At 38.5% G+C, this 25,703-nt stretch overlaps 1 protein-coding gene across 3 annotated transcripts in view; it reads left to right on the forward strand.

Moving 5' to 3' along the window:
- Positions 1-25,703, forward strand: part of mcc (MCC regulator of WNT signaling pathway) — a 151,024-nt gene that overhangs the window by 68,421 nt on the left and 56,900 nt on the right. For all 3 annotated transcript variants that reach the window (XM_073068610.1, XM_073068619.1, XM_073068628.1), the window contains 3 exons: positions 9,190-9,303; positions 17,108-17,250; positions 19,261-19,403. In XM_073068610.1, the coding sequence (XP_072924711.1) occupies positions 9,190-9,303; positions 17,108-17,250; positions 19,261-19,403 (400 nt within the window). The remainder of the gene's footprint in view (positions 1-9,189; positions 9,304-17,107; positions 17,251-19,260; positions 19,404-25,703) is intronic.

A 25,703-nucleotide genomic window follows, 5' to 3' on the forward strand; every position in this document is an offset into this window, starting at 1 on the left:
TTGGATAGCAGGCATCAGTAGCTTTGTTAGTGTTTAAGTAAATTAAAGATCTTATTCCCATAACATTGCAAATCTTTGTTTATGAACAATGTATTGGGAAATCTAGTTGTGACTATATATTCTTCTAAATTTCCTGTCTGCAATTGTACATTCATGTGTACTCATTTCAAATATAAACTCTTGATCTTTAATTTCTTTCAGTGGTTTCCTGGTTGACCTTGCCACCCTTGTAAATGTTAATTCATTTCAAACTTTTTTTCTATATGCTCCAGTGTATCAATTCATGTTCATCCATTGTATTTATTTTAGCTGACCAGCAATGGCTTGCTGTATTGGAATGCCTTGCTTTGCCCTGCTCTCTCTCTAACCTTTTCCAGCTTCTGAAAAATTTCACTCTTACATTTTTGCTTTTGTATTCTTGATTTTCATCTCTATGCTACTGGCATCCATATCTTCAGCTACCAAGATATTAATCTCTGGAATTCATTTCCTGAGCTGATTCATGTGATTACTACTTTATTGGATATTTCTTAAAATCCACTACATTGCTTTGATATTTGATCACATGTTTTATTCCGCTCTATAAAATTTTGTTTCACACTTATGAACTTGGGGTGCTTCACTACACTAAAGATGTAGTTCATTATAGTTATTTAATCTTATAATATAAGATTTGTGCCCTTTCTTGCTTCAACCTACAACACAGAGTAGGCCCTTTGAGCTGCACAGCCCAGCAATCCCCCAATTTAATCCTACCCCTATTACAGGAGAATTTACAATGACCAATTAACCTACCAACTGATACGTTCTCAAAGTGTGGGAGGAAACTGGAGCAGCAGGAGGAAACCCACGTGGTCACAGGGAGCATTTAAAATCTCCTTACAGGCAGTGGCAGGAATTGAACACAGGGCGCTGGTACTGTAAAGCCTTGTGCTAACCACTACGTTACCGTGCTGCCTCAATGTAAAAGTAAGCACAGAACATATCACTCTTAAAGTGGTTGTGGTTCAAATATTACCAAATTTTAACATCACCTAATTGCTACATTTTGCCCTGGCCCGAGGTTGTAACACAATATACAGTTGGCCCTCCTTATCCGCGAGGGATTCATTCTGGGACCCCTCACGGATACCAAAAAACGCAGATGCTCAAGTCCCTTATTCAGCCCGTCTTAATGCGGTGGACCTTAGGACCCAGCTGAACCCCAGACATTATTTAACCTGTCTTGGTGCAGTGGACATTAGGACCCGGCGGTGGGGCTCTGAATTTGCAGTGTTTCTGTTCACAAAAATAATCACGATTGAAAATAAAGTGGAAATAATAAAGTGATCGGAAAGAGGTGAAATGCCATCGGTCACTGGAAAAGCATTAGGCTACAGTCGGTCAACGATTGGAACAATTTTAAAGGATAAAGTGAGAAAGGCCCTGCCCCGATGAAAGCTACAATTATTACTAAGCAACGCAGTGGTTTAATTATTGGGTTTTGGGGTTTTGGAGTTTTGATCCTCTACATCAACCTGGCACAGATGGAGAACGCACTCGATAGCGGTCTGTCACTGGATCGAACTCGGGAACTTCCCCGAGCCCGGTGCTGAAACATACGTTTCTTAAGTGTTTTATATGCATAGAAAGGTAAAATATATACTATATACTAAGACAAATGTTTGACTAACTGACGCTAAACAATACCTGATGTACCTGTTCCGACTTACTTAGTAAGAGAGCTTCCATTTTTTTCGATCCTGATCCACGTTAACCTACGCACATCCTCCCATATACTTTAAATCATCTCTAGATTACTTATAATACCTAATACAACGTAAATGCTATGTAAAATAGTTGTTATATTGTATTGTTTAGGGAATAATGACAAGACAAAAAAGTCTGTACATGATCGAACAGCAAGTGCTGGAAGAGCACTTCTGGGTTTTCTCGATTCACGGTTGGTTGAATTCGTGGTTAAGGAGGGCCGACTGTATGAATCAATTCAAGACATTGTGCTTGTCTCTAAAAACCAACAGCATTATTCAAAACTTATATCAGCATTTTTAGACAGCAGTTACAATACAGTGTGTATAGAAGTATCCCCTCCCCACCCCCCCATAAGTTTTCATGTTTTATTGTTTTAGAACATTGAATTGCAGTGGAAATTTGGCTTTTTTGACACTGATCAACAGAAAATGGCTCGTTCATGTCAAAGTGAAAAGAGATCTCTACAAAGTGATCTAAATTAATTCCAAATCGAAAACACAAAATAATTGATTGCATAAACATTGACCCACTTTAATATGACACATCAAATCATCACTGGTGCAGCCAATTGGTTTTAGAATTCACATAATTAGTTAAATTAGGGTCACCTGTGTGCAGTCAAGGTGTTTCAATTGATTGTAGTAAAGGTACACCTGTACCCGGAAGGTCCAACTGCTGGTGAGTCAGTATCCTGGCAAAAATGACACCATGAAAATGAAAGAACATCACAAAAAGGCTATTGAAAAGCACGTCAGGAGATGGCTACAAGAAAATTTCCAAGTCATTGAATATCCCTTGAAGTATAGTTAAGTTAATCATCAAGAAATGGAAAAAATATGGCACAGTTGTAAATCTGTCTACAGCTGGCCATCCTGATAAACTGAGTCGACGTGCAAGAAGGGTCATGCAAAAATTCTTTTGTGTACAGACTGAAAAGTCTAGATTTGGACAAGCTCATCATCCTCCATCATAGGTTTCCAAGGAGGGGACTAGTGTGGGAGGCCACTAAGAGACCAATGACAACTCTGGGGGAGTTACAAGCTTCAATGGATGAGAAGGGAGATACTGCACATACAATAACTGTTGCCTGGATGCTTCACCAGTCACAGCTTTATGGGAGAGTGGCAAAGAGAAAGCCACTGTTGAAAAAAAACATGAAATCTCACCTAGAGTTTGCCAGAAGGCATATGGGAGACTCTGAAGTCAGCTGGACAAAGGTTCTATGGTCTATTTAAACCAAAGTTGAGCTTTGTGGCCATCAGACTAAGTGCTATGTTTAGTGTAAGCCAAATACTGCTCATCATTAAAAACAAACAATTCCTACTGTAAAGCATAGTGGTGGCTGCATCATGTTGCGGGGATTCTTCACTGCAGCGCAGGCCCTGGAAGACTAGTGAAGGTAGAGGGTAAAATGAATGCAGCAAAATACAGGGAAATCTTGGAGGAAAACCTGATACAGTCCACAAGAGGACTGCAACTTGGGAGAAGATTTGTTTTAGAGCAAGTCACCCCAAGCAAGAAGCCAAACCTACACTGGAATAGCTTTAAAAAAACAACATAATTAATGTCCTAGAGTGGTTAAGTCAGAGTCCAGACCTCAATCCAATTGAGAATTTGTGGCTGTAATTGAAAAAGGCTGTTCACTCACAATCCCCATGCAATCTGACAGAGCTTGAGCAGTTTGTAACCATATAACAATTACAGCACGGAAACAGGCCATCTCAGCCCTTCTAGTCCATGCCGTAAAGTTTGTAAAGAAGAATGGGGGAAAATTCCAGTGTCCAGATGTGCAAAGCTGATAGAAACCTATCCACACAGGCTGAAGGCTGTAATTGCTGCCAAAGATGCATCTATTATATATTGACTTGAAAGGTGTGACTAAAAAAAAAACTACATTGGTCATAGAAGGTTTAAAAAAACAATTAGAAAATATGGGACTAGAAAGACAAAATCTCAATAAACCAAAGTATTTTCTAAATCGTAACCAGATCCTCAAAGTATGTTTAATTACCAAATTGTCAGTTAGTTTATTTAAAGATAAAGGAAGTGAGGATCCAAGAAGAGAAATAATAGAATTTTTTTTAACAGAGTTAGCTTCTAAAGAGACCCATACTGGACAGTCCTCACGGTTAATGTAATATGACCAAAACGTAAGATTTCATATATTGACTGCCCACCTAAAATTTGGTAAAGCTAAACCTCCATTCTTTTTATCTTTTTGAAAGTGAAATTTATTTAATCGAGAATGTTTGTTTTTCCATATATGTGAAGATAGAATTGTATCAAGAGAATCAAAAAAGGACTTGGGGATAAAAACGGGTAAGGCCTGAAAAGGGTATATAAATTTAGGCAGGATATTCATTTTAATAGAGTTAATTCTACCAATCAACGATAGAGAGAGGGGTGACCAGTTTGATAGTGCCCTTTTCACATAATTCAATAGGGTAAGAAAATTTTCTTTAAGTAGGTGTTTATAATTCTTAGTAATTGTTACACCCAAATAGGTAAATTGATTTTTTATAATTTTAAAAGGAAGGTTAGTATTAATTGATACCAGATTATTGAAGGGGAAAAGTTGGGTGATTGGGTATTAAATGCTTCCAGGATCTGTTTGTTGGAGGAAGTCACTTTTTGTTTGAGCAACTATCAGCTAAATATAGCTTACCAAAAACCCACTTTTTTCGATATTTACAAATTAGAGACTTTCTGCGATCTCCATTACATTCATTTCCTATGAGTCCTGATAAGAACTTCTTAGATGTAATTTCTAATTTGAAACCTTTTCATAATGGTTCAATATCCAATAATTATGGTATGTTGTTGGGAATAAAAGAGGCTCCTTTAGACAAAATTAAAAATGCCTGGGAACAAGATTTACAGATTTCAATTTCTGAGGGGACTTGGAATGAAATTTTTAAATTGGTTAACACTTCATCACTATGTGCTTGCCACTCCCTCCTACAATTTAAAGTGGTCCATAGGGCCCATATGTCCAAAGACAAGCTATCTCGTTTTTATCTGGATATATCTCCCTATTATGATAGATGTAACAGTGGAGAGGCTTCACTAATCCATATGTTTTGGACATGTCCGAGTCTTGAAAAATACTGGAAGGAAGTATTCCAAACTTTTTCTGTACTTTTTAAAGTGAATTTTAAGCCTAACCCTTTGACTGCCTTGTTTGGTATCGTTGGAAAAAAAGGTATAACTTTGCAGACATCTGATTTGCATATATTGGCTTTTATTTTTCTTATAGCTAGGAGGGTGGTGTTGCTTAAATGGAAGGATGTTGCTCCGCCTACTCACACTCAATGGTTACGTGATGTTATGTCATACTTAAATTTAGAGAAGATCCGTTGTTCAATTTCTGATTCTAACCAATGCTTTCAAACATTGTGGGGACCATTTTTGAACTACTTTCAAAACCTTTGATTTGGTGTTAAAGTACAGATGTTGGCTAATAACATAAATCACTATGTGATAAGGATTTTTTTTTCTGTCTTTCTTTCTTTACCAAACAACTTCGATCTTGGTAGTGGGTTTAGATTTTTTTTATAATAAAATTATTACAATTGAAATTACAATTTAATAAATGTACGTGTTTGATTATGAATATAGGGTACTGCGATTGCAAGTGTGATTTAAATATAATGTATTCAGTACTATTCTATCTTTTTTTGATTCATAATATATATCCTCATGTACTCTGTATTCTTCTATGTGAAAATTAATTTAAAAAATTGAAAAAGAAAGGTGTGAGTGAATAGGCAATCAATTATTTTGTTTAATAATAGTAATAAATTTAGACTAATTTGTAGAAATTTGCTTTCGCTTTGAGAAAAGAGTCTCTTCTGTTGATTAGTATCAAAAAGTCAATCCACTATATTTGAATGTTGTAAAACAAGAAAGCATGAAAACTTCCAGGGGGGAGGGGGGGGTTTGCGGTGGAGTGAATAGGCAATGAATAGGCAACTGTATTAATAATATCTTGTATGATACTGTGCACGTGCTGTCATTAGATGGCTTAGAGCTGTTCAAGGGGTTCAGTTGCTTCTCGGCAATTCAGCATGCAGTGAATGTGGTGTATAAAGTAAAGCTCTCAATTTAGATGGTAAACTATAGAGCACTAAAGATAATACACTACTGTATCAATTACATCTGATTGTCAGTTAAAATTGTTTTGTGTTCTCTTTAATAACATACGCAGTTAATAGTATGATCTGGTATTAAAAAAGTAGTAAATGCAAAATTCAAAATTTGTTTTTCTTTTTTTCTTTCTGACTTTAAATATAAAGACTAGTTAATTGTATTTGACTGGGCAAATACTGTGCTTTTTTCTTTAAGTTATTTGAGAAACATTGCTCAAATTTTCTTTTAACTTGTTTGGCTTTAAAATACTTGGAAGTAATTTAGTCATAGTGTTCCAAAATTAGGGGTTTAAGATGCAAGGTAGGAAGTTCAGAAAGTTTAAGGAAATTTTTTTTCACCCAGAGTGTAGTTTGCAATGTGGAGCACACTGCCTGAGAGGACAGTAGAGGAGAATAAGAATTATATTTATTATCACTGACATGTGACATGAAATTTGTTGTTTTGCAGCAGCAGTACATTTTGAATACATGATCTGCAGAATACAAAAATATAGTGCAAAATAAGGAATAATGAGATAGTGTGCATGGGTTCTTGGACCATTCAAAAATCAGAAGAGCTATTCTTAAATTGTTAACTATGGGTCTTCAGGTTCCAGTACCTCCTTTCTTATGGTAGTAATGAGTCGAGGACATTCCTGGATGGTGAGTGTCTTTAATGATGGATGCCACCTTCTCGATGCACTGCCTCTTGAATATGCTGTTAGTGGTGGGGAGGGTTGTAGATGTGATGGAACCCTCTGCAACTTCTTGTGATCCAGTGCATTTGAGGCTCTATAGAAATTTGCAAGAGTCTGTGCTGACATAACTCCTTAAACTCCTAACAAAGTAGAGCCACTGCTATGCCTTTTTTTTTGGAGTTGTGTTGATGTGTTGGGTCCAAGATGGATCTTCTGAGATTTTGATACCCAGGATCTTGAAGCTGCTCCCCTTTCCACCACTGAACCCTAAATGAGGACTGGTATGTGTTGTTCTGACTTTTCGCTTCTATAATCAGTTCCTTGGGTGTGATGTTGTGGTTGCAACACCACTTAACCAAGCAATCTATCTCACTCCTGTAAGGTCCCTCATCACTGTTTAAGATTCTACCACCAACAATGCTATCATTAGCGAATTTATAGATGGAATTGGAGTTGTGTTTAGCCACACCGTCATGAATGTAGAGAGAGAAAAATGGTGGGTTAAGCATGCATTATTGAGGCATATCTGTGTTGATAATCAGAGGAGGAAATGTTATTTTCCCCATTGACTTTGGTTCCCAATAAGGAAGTAAAGGATCCAGTTGTAGAGGGAGGTATAGAAGCGCAAGTTTTGGAGTTGGGTTATTGGTGCTAAGCTATAATCAATAGACAGTAGCCTGGCGTGTCTTGCAATTGTGCAGATGTCCCAAAGCAGAGCGGAGAGCCAGTGTGATTGTGTCCGCTGTAGACTTGTTTCAGTGATAGCCAAATTGCAGCGGGTCCATATCCTTGCTCAGGCAGGAGTTAATTCTAGCCATCACCAACTTCTCAAACACTTCATTATGGTAAATATGAGTGCTTCTGGGTGATAGTTATTGAGGTAGCTCACCCTGCGCTTCTAGGGCTTGAGTAGGATATTGTCCTTTAGAAGTAGGTGGGAACCTTGCCCACTGCAGTGAGAGATTAAAGATTTTCTTGAACACGCCAGCCAGTTGGTCGGTACAGACTTTCAGTACCCAGCCAGGTACACCATTGGGGTTTACCTTCTTGAAGGATGTTCTGACATTGGCCTCCAAGACAGAGATCACAGGATCACCAAATGCTATGGGGATTCAATTGGGTGTACAGTTATTCTTCCTTTCAAAATATTAAAGGCATTGAGCTCATCAGGGAATAAAACATCTCTGCTATTTATGTTGATAGAAAGTAATGGCATGGAAACCCTGCCACAGATGTAAGTCTCTGTCTCTAGCTTTACTCGGAGTTGCCTTTTCACTCTCAGATTGACCTTCTGCAGGTTGTAGCTAGACTTCCTATAGAATTCTGGATTGCTCTTGAGTGCCACAGATCCATCTCAGCAGATTGCAAATTCCCTAGTTCACCCAGGGTTTCTGGTTTGAGAAGACTCGGTAGGCTCCTGCAGGCAAACACTTAACCACACAGACCTTGATGATATCAGTGATAGCTGTGGTGTATTCTTTCCGATCTGAAGATGAATCCATGAATATGGTCAAGTCCACTGATTCAAAGCAGTCTTGTAAATGCTTCTCTGCCTCCAATGACCATAACTTTGCTGCTCTCACTACAATCCCCAGCCCCCATCTATATCCTGGGAGTAGAAGCACAGTTAAATAAATGGACTTGCTAAAGTGAGGGTGTGGGATGGTGCAGTAAGCATTTTTAATGGTGGTGTAACAGTGAGTGTGTTGGCTCTTCTAGTTCTGCAGGTGAGCTAACGTCGTTGTCCGTTAGACTTTTTCAAATTGGCCTGGGCTTCCTGCAATCACACACGATGATCAGGAAGACATAAAGATGCACTGTCTCATAACTGTTGATCTCGGTGCTCAGTTACTCCAGGGTCAGCTTGACATCTGCCAGGGTGGAATGTATACCACTACCAGCATGACTGCAAAGAACTCCCTTGGCAGGTAGAATGGAGTGCACTTGACCATTGGATGTTCCAGATTGGGGGGAACAGGATAGAGACAGAACTGCCATATTTGTATACTGTGAAGAGTTAGTTATGAAGACAGAAATTCCAGAATATGTAGATAAGCACCTGAATCCGTGAGGTATCAAAGGCAACAAATCCAGTGTTGGTAAATGAGGTTAGTATAGGTGAGTACTTTAAGATCAACATGGATGTGGTAGAAAGAAAGGCCGTTTCTCTGATGTATGACTTGATGACTCTACTATTCTCTAAAATATTGATCAATCAAAGATTAAGTGAAGTCAATAACATTTTCTGGATCTATGTGGTATTGACTTACAGCCACAAAAGATGGAAAATGTAATTTTTTAAGCCAATATTTCAAACCGTGTAGAGGCTATATAGGAAAGGATGTGTAATGGAATAGCCCATGTGCCAATAAGTAAAATTTGACAGTAAAACCCTTTCAAACAGAATTATATTCCTTTTAAATTAAGTTTGTAGGTCCAGAGGCATATGTGGAAGGAAAAAAAAACTGTTAATGTTAAGTCTTTCTGCTTTTATAGCTGTTGCCTGCCCTCAGACTGATTACAGCATTTTCTGTCTTCATTTCAGATTTTGAACCACGAGTTATTTTTGATTTTCATTTACTCTTTGGTAAAGCTGCTTTTTCTTTTACCAGTTACACTTGGCAGCTCTGGCATCATTAAAGACAGATATAGTTGATCTGAATAAAAGACTCCAGCATACAGAGCGGGAGAGAGACTTGTTAGAAAAGAAGCTGGCTAAATCTCAGGTAAGATGAGAACAAAATTATGGATTATATGCTGTAATGTTGACAATTAATAACAGCATAAATTGTTCAATAAATTACAGGGTCCATAATGCAATGATTAATGAGAAATGTGATTTTGGAAATGAAAGTAGTTTATTACAAATTACATACATTTATCTTCATGAAATAATGAGCACTCATTTTAAATTCAAGATTATTTCTATGTTATGAAGGGTGTTCAGCAAGTATCTCAGTACAATGAATAAAATTGAATCTATGGCATCATATTTTTAGGTCCTGTATGTTGTCTTATTGGTGGGAAATAGCACCTAAGACTTGAATCCAAATTTATTTGAATGGACATGTGTTGGGTACCATGCATTCTTTACATATTCTCGGCCTGGAATATGAAAAGAAAACAGATTAAGATTCAAATTAAAATGATTTCTTCATATGCCTGTTGCTATCTTTCTGCAACTGAACATATGTTAAAAATGAAGGACCTCCCACTAGTGCTGAGTATGACCATTTATATAAATTGGAAGGGATTTCCCTTCTTGTAGATGGTGTTCAATTAAAGGCTATACTGTGCATCATGTAGATGAATGTTTGTATTCTTGGCAGAATAGATAACTTAAATCTGCAGCAATTTTCTGTATCACCTGTATTTGGCCTGGAATCAAGTGCCCCTACCAAAAGGGTCTACAATGAAAAAGAAAATTAGTTATATAATATTCTGGTTTCATGGCTTCTTTATGTCTATATTTCCATTTGATATTACAGACTATTTCAGACTCTCTAGTCTATGCTGACTCATAGAACAATCTCATTTTCCCTCTAATATGTTCTCCCCATTTGTCATTAATTTCCCCCACTCATGATTGGAGGCAATTTATTGTGTCCATTGACCTATCAACTGGCATATTTTTGGGATGTGCATGGAAACCAGAGCATCCATGGGAAATCCACTTGGTCAGAGAATGAACATGTAACCTTCATACAGCATCAGAAGTCAAAGAGACAGGATCTTTACTAGCTGCAACACTGCCCTAAGTGCATGACAATTATTGATGTATGTTTGAAGTATGGACACTGTTGTATTCTGTGAAATGCTGAAACAAACTTCAGTGAAAAGCTCTTGTGATCAGCAGTGCTTTGAGCAAACTGTGTTTTAATGATAATTGGAGTATAGATAATGTTCTGGATATGGTAATATTTCCATTCTGCTTTTTGCCTCTCCTAGTACTTTCAATTTCATTTGTTATCTGCAGTTTGCATCAGCCCCAGAAATAATTTGAGAGTCTTCCTTGTGGCAAGCACCAGGACTGTGCCATTCTGTCTCCTTATCTCTACTCTTGTAAAATACCTTCTGTCCCTTCCTTTTGCTTTAATTTAAATTTAACTTCATTTCTAATTTTTGTCAATGCTGATAAAACTGTTCTCTTCAGATGCTATCTGGCTTGCCTACTGTTCCTAGGATTTTCTGTTTTTATTTCCACGACTGATAAACGTGGTACCAGGAATGCTATCACTTGACATTAAAGCAGGTTCACATTCTATGGAGGCAAAGCCATTTTCTTATGGTAGCATTTTGAGTTTGCCGATTTGTTTGGAAACTATTGATAAACTACTGTGACCTTTGAACTGATGGTGACAACCATGGTGGGAATCAGTTAAAATTCCAAAGCAGTACTGAGACCCATAGAAGTCATAGTGTATGCCATTTGTGGTTACACCATACAGAAGCTTTATTCTTTTGAATATGATTCACTCCAGAAATCTGTATGAGGACCTATGCAAGTTAATGTTAATTTCTCCAGAGTTCTTGACAAGGAAAATGGATTTTCTGTCAGATTTTGTGAAATTCATCAAGCATTTACTTAGATAAGCTCATTCAATATGTCTCTGACCCTGTCTGCTTAGACTTCAATGCGTTGGGGTAGTGTGCAACCTCAACTCATTCTTGCATCTTCTGGTGAGTTGACAGATGCTCTATCATTTCTGACTGCAACCCTCATGCTCCTCAGTTCTGGCTTTTCTTGTGTTTCTGCCTGCTGCTTAACCACCTTCCAAGTCGACTCCAGTTCTCCAAAATATAGGATAATCTGTTGACTCCCATTAAAAGCTTAACCAAAGTTTTGTTTTCCATTGCTTGGCAAAACATGAGTAATTATGTACCTAAAATATTGGAAATGAGAGGCTATTGATGATGAGAGTAGGTGCATTTGTCCTCCTGTTATTCTGTAATGTTGCCTGCCGTTGTGTACCAAAACCTCCATTGCACTCTCTGGAAAATCTTGAAGCTTGTGTGTGCAGCCAGTTCTAAAAATACATTGGCACCAATTTAGTTTTCAAATAACTTTTGCTACTTGTAGAATTTACCTTACTTTTAAGTACTGTAGGCTGATTGCATGTTTGACTTACATCTTATCAGGCCTTCTGATGTCAATTAATAGTAAAAGCAACAGTCATATAGACCGCCAGACAATGCCAATTTTACATTCTATTTGCAGATATATATGGGCATAGGTTATGTGTACTACAACTTCAAATGCCATAAGCTATTTTCTCCCCATTACAGAGAGTAAGATTTATTGCAGATTGAATATTGTTCAGTACTTTTAGTTGCTTCCATCAGTATATTGCCTTTTTAATTACTTTCATTCTCTGCCAGTGTGACTTCCAAAGATAGAAGGTGCTGAGTAGAAGACTAATTAGTTATTTTTTCTTAAATTGACTCTATCACTTCAGAATTTGCTAACTTCATTTTCCTCAATTCTTGCAAACTTATGATGGCGCCAATAACTGGTGATGCTTTGCATGCTGCTCTGATGGGAATGATCAAATATTCCCGTTTAGGACTACTTCACAGTCACAACCATACTGTCATAACAGTACTGCAGTTAGCAATATTGTTTTAAGACATTTAAAATATCTATCCATCCTTAAAATGGGTGGACTTTGGTCGACAAACTTGGGTTGTGAGTGCAGTTCCCCTTAAAGAAAACGGAAGCGTGGAAAATGGGCTGGTGGTCTGTAGATATGATTGAAATGCAGATGCCAAAGACCCAGTCTCAACTTTTTGCTATTGAATGTACAGTCTCTGCAAAATAAAATTGAGGACTGCAGAGCAAGATTGCAGAACCAGAGGGACATCAGGATCTGCTGTGGAATTTGGTTTACGGAAACTGGCTAACCCCTGCCATTTCAGATGCAGCACTGCAACCCAAAAGCTTCACTGTTCACTGAAAAGACAGGATAGCTGACTCTTTTAAAGGTAGAGGTAGGTTTCATGAATAACTCATCGTGGTGCATAGACATGGTAGTTCTCAATCCTGCTCAAACAACCTGGAGCAGCAAGCAGTCAAGTGTCAATTTTATCTGCCGACAGAGTTTTCTGCCATCTTCCTGGTTGTGTTGTACATTCTATCTCTGATGTCATGCAGGCAATGGAAGATCTGGACACCATGATCAGCAGACATGAAACAACACACCCTGTTGCTTTCTCAATCATTGCGGGGGATTTCAACCAGGCCAACTTGAAGAAGTCGCTGAATAACTACCACCAGCATATCAACTGTGGAACAAACCTGACCACTGTTATATCACCCTCTAGAATATTTATCATGCCTCCCACACCTGGTGTACACAGAACGCAGCACCAGAGGTGAGGACAAAGGAGGTATGGTCAAGGGAGACAGAGGAATACATACAGGCCTGCTTTGAGTTGGTGGACTGGACAAGAATCAAGGGATTCATCTTCAAAAATGAATGAGTACACCACAGTTGACACTGACTTCATTATGACCTGTGTGGTGTGAGTATTGTCCTTCGATACCTGAATACAATAGCTATCACTAAAGAGATAGAGCTGAGCAAACTTACGGGCCTGATGACAGGTAAGTCCCCTGGTCCTGACGGAATGCATCTTAGGGTACTGAAAGAAATGGCAGAAGTTATAGTAGAGGCTTTTACCAAAATTCTCTGGATATTAGGCAGGTCCTGGCAGATTGGAAGGTGGCGAATGTCATGCTGCTGTTCAAAATAGGATGTAGACAAAAGGCAGGTAACTATAGGTCAGTTAGTTTAACATTTGTAATGGGAAAATGCTTGAAACCATCATTAAAGAAGAAATAGTGAGGCATTTGGAAAAAAATGGATCCATCAGGCAGATGCAGCATGGATTCAGCAAAGGCAGGTCCTGTTTGACAAACTTACTGGAGTTTTTTGTGGATAGAGGGGAATAGATGGATGTTATTTACTTGGATTTCCAGAAGGCATTTGATAAGATGCCATGTAAAATGTTTATCCATAAGATAAGAATGCATAGAGTTGGGGGTGATATATTAGCATAGATAGAGGATTGATTAACTAATAGAAAGCAGAGAGTTTAGATACATGGGTGTTACTCTGATTGGCAATCAGTGGTGAGCGGTGTGCCGCAAGGGTTGATGCTGGGCCTGCAATTGTTCAAGATATGCATTAACGATCTGGAAGGGGGACCAAGTGTAGTGGATCTAAGGTTTGCTGTTGATACTAAATTGAGTGGAAAAGCAAATTATGCAGAAGATATGGAGAGTCTGCAGAGGGATATAGATAGGTTAAGTGAGTGCGCAAGGGTCTGGTAGATGGAGTACAATGTTGGTAAATGTGAAGTCATCCACTTTGGAAGTAAAAAATGAAAGAGCAGATTATTATTTAAATGGGAAAAAAATTGTAGCATGCTTCTGTGCAGAGGGACTTGGGAGTGATTATGCATGAATCACAAAAGGTTGGTTTGCAGATGCAGCAGGCAGTCAAGAAGGCAAATGGAATGTTGGCCTTCATTGCTAGAGGGATTGAATTTAAGAGCAGGGAGGTTATGCTGCAACTGTACAGGGTACTGGTGAGACCACACCTGGAGTACTGCGTGCAGTTCTGGTCTCCTTACTTGAAGAAGGATATACTAGCTTTGGAGGTGGTGCAGAGGAGGTTCACCAGGTTGATTCCGGAGATGAGGGGGTTAGACTATGAGGGGGGATTGAGCCACCTGGAACTGTACTCACTGGAATTCAGAAGAATGAGAGGAGATCTTATAGAAACATATAAAATTATGAAAAGGATAGATAAGATAGAGGCAGGAAAGTTGTTTCCACTGGTAGGTGAGACTAGAACTAGGGGATATAGTCTCAGGATCCGGGGGACTAGATGTAGGATGGAGATGAGGACTGCTTTTCCCAGAGAGTGGTGAATCTGTGGAATTCTCTGCCCAATGAAGCAGTAGAGGCTACCTCAGTAGATAAATTTAAGACAAGATTTTTGCATAGTAGGGGAATTGAGGATTATGGGGAAAAGGCAGGTAGGTGGAGATGAGTCCATGGCCAGATCAGCCATGATCTTATTGAATGGCAGAACAGGCTCGACAGGCCAGATTGCCTACTCCTGCTCCTATTTCTTATGTTCTTAAAAATATACTGCACATGCTCAAACCATAAATCGTAGATGAACAGGAGATTCCTAGCCTGCTGAGGTCTAGATCTGTGACATTCTAGACCGGTGTTCCAGAACTATACAAGAAATTCAGGTATAACTCTTCCAATTGAAGTTAGAGATAGAATTTAATGCACGTCAGTTCTGGCAGGGTTTGTAGGCCATTGCTTCCTCCAATGCAAAACCTAACATCATGAATGTCTATGAAGCTTCACTCCTAGATGAACTCCACATCTTCTATGTACACTTTGAAAGGGAGAATAAAACTACACTTGTGTGAATCCCTACAGCAGCTGGTGACCTGATGATCTCTGTCTTGGAGGCTGATGTCAGAACCCTCACAAGGCATCAGGCTCTGATAATGTACCTGGTACGGCACTGAAAACCTGTGCTCACCCACTGGCGGGGGTGTTCAAGTTCATCTTCAATCTCTCACTATGGTAACTGGAATTTTCCACCTGCTTCAACAGAGCAACAGTTATACCAGTACCCAAGCAGAGCAATGACTATCACCCAGTTGCGCTCACATCTAATATGATGAAGTGCTTTGAGAGGTTGAACGTGGCCAGAATCAACTCCTGCCTAAGCAAGGACCTGGACTTGCTGCAATTGGCTTATAACTACAATAAGTCTACAGCGGATGCAGTCTCACTGGCTCTGCACTCAGCCTTGGATCACCTGAACAATAGCAACATCTACACCAGGCTGCTGTTTGTTGATTACAGCTCAGCATTCAACATCATCATACCTTTAGTATGAATCAACAACTCCAAAACCCAGGCCTCTGTGCCTCCCTGTTCAACTGGATCCTTGACTTCTTCATTGGGAGACCTCAGTCATTGCGGATCAGAAATAACATTTTCTCTTCGCTGACTATCAACACTGGTGCACCTCAAAGATGTGTGCTTAGCCCACTGCTCTAATCTCTCTGCACCCACTATTGTGTGGCTAGGTGCAGCTCAAAGGCCATCTATAAATTTGGTGGTGACACAACTATTGTTAGCAGAATTTCAGATGGTGACGAGGTGGCGTTTCGGAGCAAGTTGGTTGAGTGGTGTAGCAATAACCTTGTACGCAATGTAATTAAGGCCAAGGAATTGTTTGTGGACATCAGGAAGGGGAACCTGAGGGAACACACACCAGTTTTCATTGAGGGTTCAGCAATGAGAAAGGGTGAACAGCTTTAAGTTTATGGATATGAACATTTTTGAAGATCTCTCCTAAGTCTAATATTGATGCAATTGCAAAGAAGGTATAGCAGCAGCTATATTTAATTAGGAGTTTGAGGAGACGTGGTATGACACCAAAGACTCGTTAATTTCTACAGACGTACTGTGGAAGGCATTCTAATGGGTTGCATCACTGTTTGATATGGAGGAGCGATTGTGCAGGAATGGAAGAAGCTCCAGAAAATTGCAAACTCAGCCAGCTCTGTCATAGGCACTAGCCCCCCCCCCCCCCCCCCCAGCATTGAGAACAGCTTCAAAAAGGCATCATCAAGGACCCCATCACCCAGGACATGCCCTCTTGTCTTTGCTGCCATCAAGGAGGAGGTGTAGGAGCTTGAAGACACACACGCAATGCTTTGGGAAGAGCTTCTTCCCCGTTGACATTTTTTTGAAATAAGTTTTTTGATAGACACTTCTCTTATTGTAATTTATAGTTTTATTATGTATTGTAATGTACTGCTGCTGCAAAACAACAAATTTTATGACATATACCAGTGATATGAAACCTGATTCTGATTTAAACAAAAGTAACAATTCATCATTTTAATTGTATGTTTTGCCATCTTTTAGCATGACATTGTGGTTTGTTTTATTTCTTTACTACTTGATAGTTCATCTATATTAAAGACACTCTAAATGAAGATGAGATAAAATATTTTAGATTTACTTGACAATCTTGTTAAGTATGACTCAGTAGCAAGTGGAGCAAAATTTCATATTTCAAATCTACCCTTTACATTCCAAAAGTACTCCATTGTATTAAATTCTTCTTGAAATATAATTATGGTTATTAATTAGGCATCTCTGGTGGCAATGTCCCATAAGTAGTTCATGATAAATGTTACTTTTAAATAGGGCTATTGGATTAATTACATATACGTAAGAGGCAAATTTAGAATAACAATGGATTTGTATAGAGGCAAATTACAAAACTGAATTGCAAACCAATGTTTACGGACCAGTATTTATCAACCAAAATCTTTTTAGATAGTTGTTTTCTGACTGCGGGTTGGAAGAGCCACGACTGAAGATTAGTCAATCGGAAAGTTGACCTCAGAAATTATTTAGTATAGCAGAAAAGGGCAATCTTTATGGAACTTCTTTCACTTTATGTATTGTCTTTTCAGTGTGAGCAATCTCATATGATGAGAGAACACGAAGATACCCAGGAAAGGACAACACTACGCTATGAAGAACGCATTACTGAACTCCATAGTATAATTGCAGAGCTAAATAAGAAGATTGACAGGCTGCAGGGAACAACAATAAGGTAAACTGTATCAGAATATCATATTAATATTGTTTTTAATTTGCTTTCAGATTTTTGTGATATAAAAAGCCTAAGTATATTGTTCTATTTTTACTGAGTCGGTGCTGTCATTCTAGTAACATTCTAGAGCTATGATGCCATGAAGATTATTGAATAACAAGTTGTGTATCTCAAATATGTGATATCCTGTTTTTGAATTTTATTAGCTAGTTGTTTGGAGGCTATACAGTTATGTTTATGAAACTTAAGTTGACAAACAAGGCATTTTTACTTGTTGGAGGCTCTGCTTCCTCTGATGGCACAGAAATATCATTGACTTGCATAGAATATTATTCTTGGTATTATTTCCTTGAGCTGTAATCACAATTCTCTGCAGTTTGTTGTGGTCATGGGCAGAGCAGTTGCCATGCAAACCCGTGATGCATCCGTGGACTTGTTTCGATGATAGGTTGAAGATGTCTGGGAGGCTGGAGTTGATGTGTGCCATCACATGTCCAACATTTGGGGGTTCAATTCTGGTGCTGTCTGTAAAGTGTTTATACATTCTGTCTGTGAGCGTGTGGGTTTTCTCCTCGTGCACTGGTTTTCTCCTTGTGCTCCAGTTTTCTCCCACAGTCCAAAGACGTAACAGTTAGTAGATTAATAGGTCATTGTAAGTTTTCCTGTGATTAGGCTGGGTTGCTAGGGGGAGTGGCTCGTTGGGCCAGAAGGGCTTGTTCTGTACTGCATTTCTAAATAAAATTAATAAATAGATTACGCAGTCACATGGTTTTATAATGACCATGTCTGAAGCAAAGAATTGCTGAAAGAACTCAGTGGGTCAAGTAGGACCTGTGGAGCAAGGGATGGTGAAGCACATGACCTTGAATCAGGACTGTGAATGGAAAAGAAAGATGGCCAGTTTTGAGCTGTATGCAATGCGATTTCTGTATTCAAATATTTGGACACCTGCTATAGACCAATGAGTTTTTAACTGATTTGATAGCAGGCTAATTCAGGCTGGACTTTGCTTTTCCAACAGGTTTGGTGACGGGGCCAATTCTCCCCAGCATCTCTTTCTCTCCTTGCCTTCACCACTCCCCAACCCCCAAGTATTAACATAAGAAGATTCATGTTGTTGAGGCTTGGGGAAGCAAGTTCTTGCATGGGGATCCACACAAGGTTCTTCTGCCAGTATGAGGGTTAGTAGGTAGTGTGGCACCTCATTTATAACCAGAGACTGTAGTGCAAATATTTTACTCTTTTAATAAATTAACATGTTAAAATTAACTTTGCATTTGTGTACATAAATGTCAATTAAATAACAACACTAAATAAAATAACCTTGTTTACTATTAAAGCATTTCAAAAATTAGTGCTCCAATTTTCAACTATTTGGGTAAATAAATCTCAGTTGGAGCCAGTTGAATGGAAAAAAAAATACTGTACATGCAAAGCAAATGGGTACTAAAATCTGTCCAAATGTATATATTTTGATTATTAGATAACATGAATAACCCTTGAGCATTTGGAATGATTAATGTAATTGCATTTATATAATAGGTTTAAGCAAAATTTCTTAATCAAGAACTAAACTTCAATGGATATCATTCTGCCAGCACAAAGTAAGGAATGACAATAATGAGCTCTAAATTTAATGGAGTCAAATTTTGTAGTTAATGTAAATATTGGAAAAACTTATCAAACTGGCTTGGCTAATTTAAGATTTTGAGCCTTTTAGCTTTTATTTCATATTTATAACCACTTCACTTTTTGCCTTAAAGCTTTGAAAAAATGAGCTGTTTTTTCAAATGGTAATTTTTTGCTTTAGTTCATTAATTGCTACATCTACTGAAATATATATGGACATTTTTATATTACTTCCTTGTTGCTGAAGTGCATGTTGAATTATTCTTTCACCACTAGCATTTTGACTTTTCACTGTAATATTTCAATTAATATTTTATGTCTAGGAACTAAATTTGGCTCTTTCCATATTAATAAGCCTAACTATTTTGTGTTTTCCCACAGAGAAGAAGATGAATGTTCAGATTTGCGATCAGATCTTAGCCATAGCCAACACGAGGCAAACGAAGATTCCAGAAGTATGGATCAGGATCAGACCTCTGTTTCGGGGCCTGAGAACCAGTCGATGATGGTCTCTGCAGATATAGGTAAGATGATTCTAACACCAAATAATGTATTGCATGGTATAACCAATCAGTGTTTTCTTAAAGAGTAGAATGCTTATTTAAACTGTAGATGTTTATAGTGCGAAATAAAAACAGAAAATACTGCAAGCGCTCAGCAAGCCTGGCCACGTCTGCTTTAATGAAAGGTTATTCATCTGACACGAGCTGTTTGCTTTTCCACAGATGTTATCTGATCTTCATGTTTGCCAAACTTCAATTTAATTTTTTATTTTGTATTGTTAGATTATATCCTTTATACCATAAAGTAATTTTAATGTCTTATTTATAATAAATGTGATGATTTTAACTCCTTGGAAAAGAGAGGATAGAACTTTGACAGATTCTGGGGGGGGGGGGGGAGAAAAAATGAAGATACATTGCAAGACATAAGAAATTCGCCTTTCAGTTAATTAAGCGATATTTACAGTCCTATATGTTGCACACTGAAGAAATTTGTTATAACATATCTGCTGTTTCATTATTTCTTGTTATTAATTAAATCACTGGCCTTCTTTAGAGGTCTCACACTTACCTAAATCACCTTCTTCCTATTTGTATATCTGCGGAAACGCCCATTGCTTCTTTTACTGTTGAGTACAACATTTCTCTCTCAAATCAATTTTTTTCCTGAGTTTTTTAGTCTTTTGCTGCTAAATCCTAAAATCTTCTCAGACCTCTTGTCTTCCACCAGTCCTTGCCACCTTGCATGCTCTAGTTTTTAATTTAACGTTGTTCCTCATTCTTATTAATTCCTTATTTCTGGTTGGGATAACATCTAATGAGTGTTGTGGATCAGCTGTTTAAATGTCTATTACTGGTCATCTGTTAAATGTCTCTAAGGTTTTTTATCCTCCCTTCTACCTACCTTCATGCTGCTATAATAGTCCTTATTTAAGCTGAGGTCCATGGTTTTGGTCTTGTGTTCACACTCAAACTTGCATCTGGAATTCTTTCATCTTGTGGAACCTGATAAGAGCAAGTGTATTCTGGGCTTACCTAAAGCACTAAGTGCTTCAGGAAGTGGAAGCAATTTATCGTGGAAAAAAGTGATCACCTTAGAATGCAGCAGCTTCAATGAAAATTTAGCTCTATGTTGAAATTCTAATGCTTACAACATCAGTAATCTATCATAATCTTATAAAATATTTAAGCTCTGATTGTGGCATTTCTAGCTTTCTGTCAGTAGTAGGTTTGCAACCATGGACAAGATGTGGTGTCCTAGAGAGGAAGGTAGGCCTGGTGGAGAAAATTGAGTAGGTGGTAGTATGTTAGTTGGTTGGTAAATGTTAACAAAATGTCATGTTTTTATATTAAAGTTGCTGAGCTCCTTGTGTATTGTTGGAGTTCAACTTATCCAGGCAAACTAGGAATGCTCCTTTGAGTTCCTCACTTGTGCTTTGATAGTCAAAAGATCAGTCATTGCATATGGTTCTGACCTGCCCTTGTGCCAGATGAGTTTCTCTAATGTCTGCCAGATCCTGGATAAAGTATAACTGAAGTTGAAAGTCTGTGCTAACACATTTGCTTGACTCATAATGTGGACAAAACTGTGACCTGAAGATATAACTTAGCATTGCACCAATGTATGAATAAAATCTCACAGATTACCAATATCCCTGTTGATTGTTGTTTTCTTTTAAAGTTGAACCCTGGAACTAGAGTTATTTGAGCATTAATGAAGAGTTGGAAAAATAAGGACAGAAATACAGTTTTAGGCAGTAGATAATATAAATGAATCAGATACAGATAAAACTGAAATTGGTCAGGCTAAATTCGGTTACTACCATTGAATGTGAATGCTAATAATAAATTGCGATCATTTGAATTAAATACTAGTGATCAGCAGGACACAAAGCATGGCATATTTGAGGTACTGAAGAGCACATTGTTGATGGTGACAATGAAGAATGACGTACAGGTCTTGGGGTATAGGTTGAGGCGTAGTTGCAAATCTGGTTTAAGATGACGCCAGTGAGGCACATCGATGACTTGCTGGCAGCAAACAAAACTGCTAACTCCTTTATTAATCACACTTTTTCCTCAAATGATCACTGCAATCAATAGACTGTAACTTCCCTTTTGGAGTTGAGCTTTTAAACCGCCTATATGACATAGCATTTTTGTGGTGTGAACTGAAGGTTCAGGACGGTTGTGGTATGGCATATACGGGTTGAATCAAGGCAATGGGACCCGTGCCTGAGAACGGGGAACAAGTCAATGTTTTGTCATTACTGATTCAAAGTGGCAGATCCAAGGCGAAGCAGAGTCAAGGTGATGGGGGCTGGGCGTGAGAGTGAGGAACAAGCTGATGTTTGACCAACTTGAGTTGATGGGCCAGATTGGAAAAGTCAGGTACAGGCCGAATTGAGGTGGTTGGGCCTGGGTCTGAGAGTGAGAAGCAACCTGCTGTTTGGCTGATTTAAGCACCGGGCCTGATTGAAAAGGTCAGGGTGTCGGGTCTAGAGGTGAGGGATGTACTGGTGTTCAGCTCACTGCGCTGAACACTGTGACCTGCAACTAACGGCTGTTGCATTGGCTGCAACTGGCTTCTTGAATCACCTTTGTGAACATCAGTTCTGAATGTTATTTCGTTACTTTTATTCTTTGGGTGTCTGACAATCTTTTTTTAATGAGTTCTATTGGGTTTCTTTGTTTTGTGGCTGAATGCAAAGAGATGAATCTCAAGGTTGTGTGTAGTATACATACTTTGATAATAAATTAACTTTCAACTGTTCTCGTCCACATAAAATTTTGATTAACATGTGTATAGTACAATGTAGCAAGACTGATGTGGATTACATCACCAAGCAAGAAGAGATCAAAGATGCTGGTCAAAAGTGAAGAGATTTTGGATAAAAATTCAGGATTATTGGGAGTGTAGACAAAGTGAGCTGTAATAGCATTGTCTTGATAGGCTGGGATAAGAGAGTGTAGGTTTGAATGGTCAAATATGGGATATAAGTGATTGCACAATTCAAAAGGAGATGGTGACTCTTGGAAAAGGAAGTACAGTGGATTCTGGTTAATTGGGACGCGTTGGGACCAGTACGTTTTGGCCCAAGTAAATGGCTGCTCCAGTTAGCTGGAGTTTCATGGAAATAGTTAAAAGGTATGAAAAAGACAAAGTACCTTTTAACTGAGTAACACTTTATGCATTTAAATAAAATATAGAACGAATTACTATCAATACCTTCACAGTACTGTAAAACTGTAAATTAGTTCCTAATAGTTATCAATGGAGGAACTCATCTGCCGTGTTCCTTTGATTGACAGTAACTGAACAAAATCAGTGCAGACACATAGAGCAGATAATGGACTGCCTTCATTCAATCCTTTGGACCAGGGATTCCCAACCTTTTTTATGCCATGGAGCCATACCATTAACTGAAGGGACTGTGGGCCCCAGGTTGGGAACTTTAGACAATTGCAGCCTCCAAATCTTCAGTTTCATTCAGGATGATGTTGATACCTTAGTATTTGCTAACTTGTCGCAGTGGTGAAATTATTTCATTTTCACTCCTGGCAATTTCTGGCATCTCTAAGCCTGAGTGCTTATAAGCGTGGTGAACAAAACAGTTCTGAATTATTTTGCTGTTTATTTCTCGCCAACTATCAGTGACAAAAATCACTGTTGTTTGAACACAAAGAAACATAACTGACACTATTTAAAAACTTATCGCTGTAAGCACAGTGCAGTGTCTAGCAGCCATACAAGTGTACACATCTGATGCTATTTAGAAACTGTTCGGCCACAGTTTCCTACCTCAATTAAGTGGTGTAGTGTCCCAAATAAATTAAGGGAATCCTGACTATTTTTTCAAATTAATTTTTGTTCTTTAAGAGTTGTCCCAAATAAACAGCTGCCCTGATTAACCAATGGCCCATTTAACTGGAATACACTGTAATTTTAAGTTTTAAAAACAACACGTCAGGAGGAAAAGGAAAACTTGGACATATTTTTATAAAAATTAAACAAAGGTGCTAGATATTACTTAGACCATTAATCAAATGAATGTAGTTAATGTTTTATTTCTCCCTTTTTTCTTGGTAGCTCAGTGGGAGGTGGGGGGCGGTTGAGGGGAAAAAAATTACATTTTAACTAAGCTGTTTGCATGTCAGACAAGAATGTGCTATGAGAATTGATTCAAGCCAAAAGATGAATAAGTTCAATAGTTTGTTGGGCTGGCAAAGAGAGAAGTGTTTCCTTAATTACAAAATCATGTTAAATTTCCAATCCAATTTCTAATTTGGATGCAAGCAAATCTGTAACAAAACCACTTAAGGAAGCAGTTGCTAAATATTTGGTAAAAGATGGCATATCTGAAGATGTTGGAGAAGAAAGAGAGATGGATATGAGTCAGCAACAGGAGTATAGGGGATCATTTTTACTTTTGTAAAGGGGCAAATTTGAAGGGAAGGTGGAGAAATTAAAAGAAGTTAGAGAAATTGATGTTCATACCATTAGGTTGGAACCTACCCAAACAGAAAATGGGGTACTGGTTCTCCAACCCAAGAGTTGCCTCATCCTGGCAGTAGAGGATGCTGTGGACCAACATGTTGGTATGGGGATTAGAATTTAAATGGTTGGCAGTTGGGAAATACTGCTTGTTGTGGATGGATCGAGTTTGCCTTTATATTAAATTATATCTTGGACTTACAGGAGTGGAACTTACGGTTGTAGTGGGAAACAGTAGTGCAGTGGTTTTAAAGAGGACCAGATATAAATTTTCACGAGAAGGGGTGGTTATTAATTGTAAGAACAAATTGGTAGTTGTGGAAATGGTGTGTAAAAGACTGCAGTTGGTATTTGAAAATGGAGAAGTGAATCAAAAGGGCAGTTCCCCTGCAATCTCCCCCTTTGGAATGGGCACAGAAGGAAATTTTAGAAAAGAACCTTATCCATAAGGGAGAAAAAGCACAGGTTATTCCATTATTTCTGCTTTTGAGTGAGTGAGTGAGACCGTGGATGTTGCATTCTAGCTGCCTAGATACTTAAGCCTGGGCAGTACGATATGGAGGGCAAGCTGTTGTCTATGTAGCAAACTCCCCCTCACTATGGATTCAATGAACCAAAAGGAATGGCAGAAAACCATACAATTTGGTACCAGCAGCATTGCAGGAGTTGCCAGTCAGTGTTGAACTCAACGTAGGACTGCTTTAGGGATTCCATCTCCTGATTTATTCCTCTGGCTTTACTCCCAAAGCCTTCCCCATGAGTGGGTATAACCACAAGGAAGCAGAGGTTTGAGATCAGAGTTTTCCTTCTTCTAGTTGAGCTGCCAACCATGGCTGATGAGCCACATCTGCCTGAAGCGACTGATTTTAAGGCACTGGTAACCTGCCTTTGCCCTTTCTCCTGTCAGTAGAAAGGCTTCCCGTGGGCTTAGGAGATAAGCCACATGTGAAGCTTATCCAGGAGCTGGACTTGTTTGTTAGAGGCCATTGGGAGCATTTAATTGGGGAGGAAGCATTAAGAAGAGGGACGCCTCACGTCTTAATAAGCTGGTAAGGAAGGCGGGCTCTGTCGTGGGCAAAGTACTGGAGAGTTTAACATCGGTAGCTGAGCGAAGGGCGCTGAGTAGGCTACGGTCAATTATGGAAAACTCTGAACATCCTCTACATAGCACCATCCAGAGACAGAGAAGCAGTTTCAGCAACAGGTTACTATCGATGCAATGCTCCTCAGACAGGATGAAGAGGTCAATACTCCCCAATGCCATTAGGCTTTACAATTCAACCGCCAGGACTTAAGAACTTTTTAAAAGCTATTATTAATGCTTTTTGAGATAGTGATTTAGTTGCATATCATATTTTTTACTGAGTTAAGTATTGTATGTAATTAGTTTTGCTACAACAAGTGTATGGGACATTGGAAAAAAGTTGAATTTCCCCATGGGGATGAATAAAGTATCTATCTATCTATCTATCTAATAGGTAGAGGGAGCTTGTCCTCATTACTATCCCTGGCTTTAACAACCTTGAAGAACCAAATTGTTCCTGCTTTTAATGTCTCCTGTATTTCCTACAGTTGGAATACCAGAAGGTATTTAATAATTTGACAGATTAGAGATTATTACAGAAATTAAAAACTCATGACATATGGTAATGTTATAGATAGAAAATCGGTTACCAATGAAACAGTAGAGATAAATTGGTTTTTATCAGCTGGAAAGATGTAGCAAGTGGTATGCCACAGGCAAAGGACCAGGGGCCTGAACATTTTGCAAATTATGTAAATGACATAAATAATGGCACCAAGATACAATTGCTAAATTTGCTGAA

This window comes from Hemitrygon akajei, chromosome 2, assembly GCF_048418815.1.
Source record: "Hemitrygon akajei chromosome 2, sHemAka1.3, whole genome shotgun sequence".
Taxonomy (NCBI): domain Eukaryota; kingdom Metazoa; phylum Chordata; class Chondrichthyes; order Myliobatiformes; family Dasyatidae; genus Hemitrygon; species Hemitrygon akajei.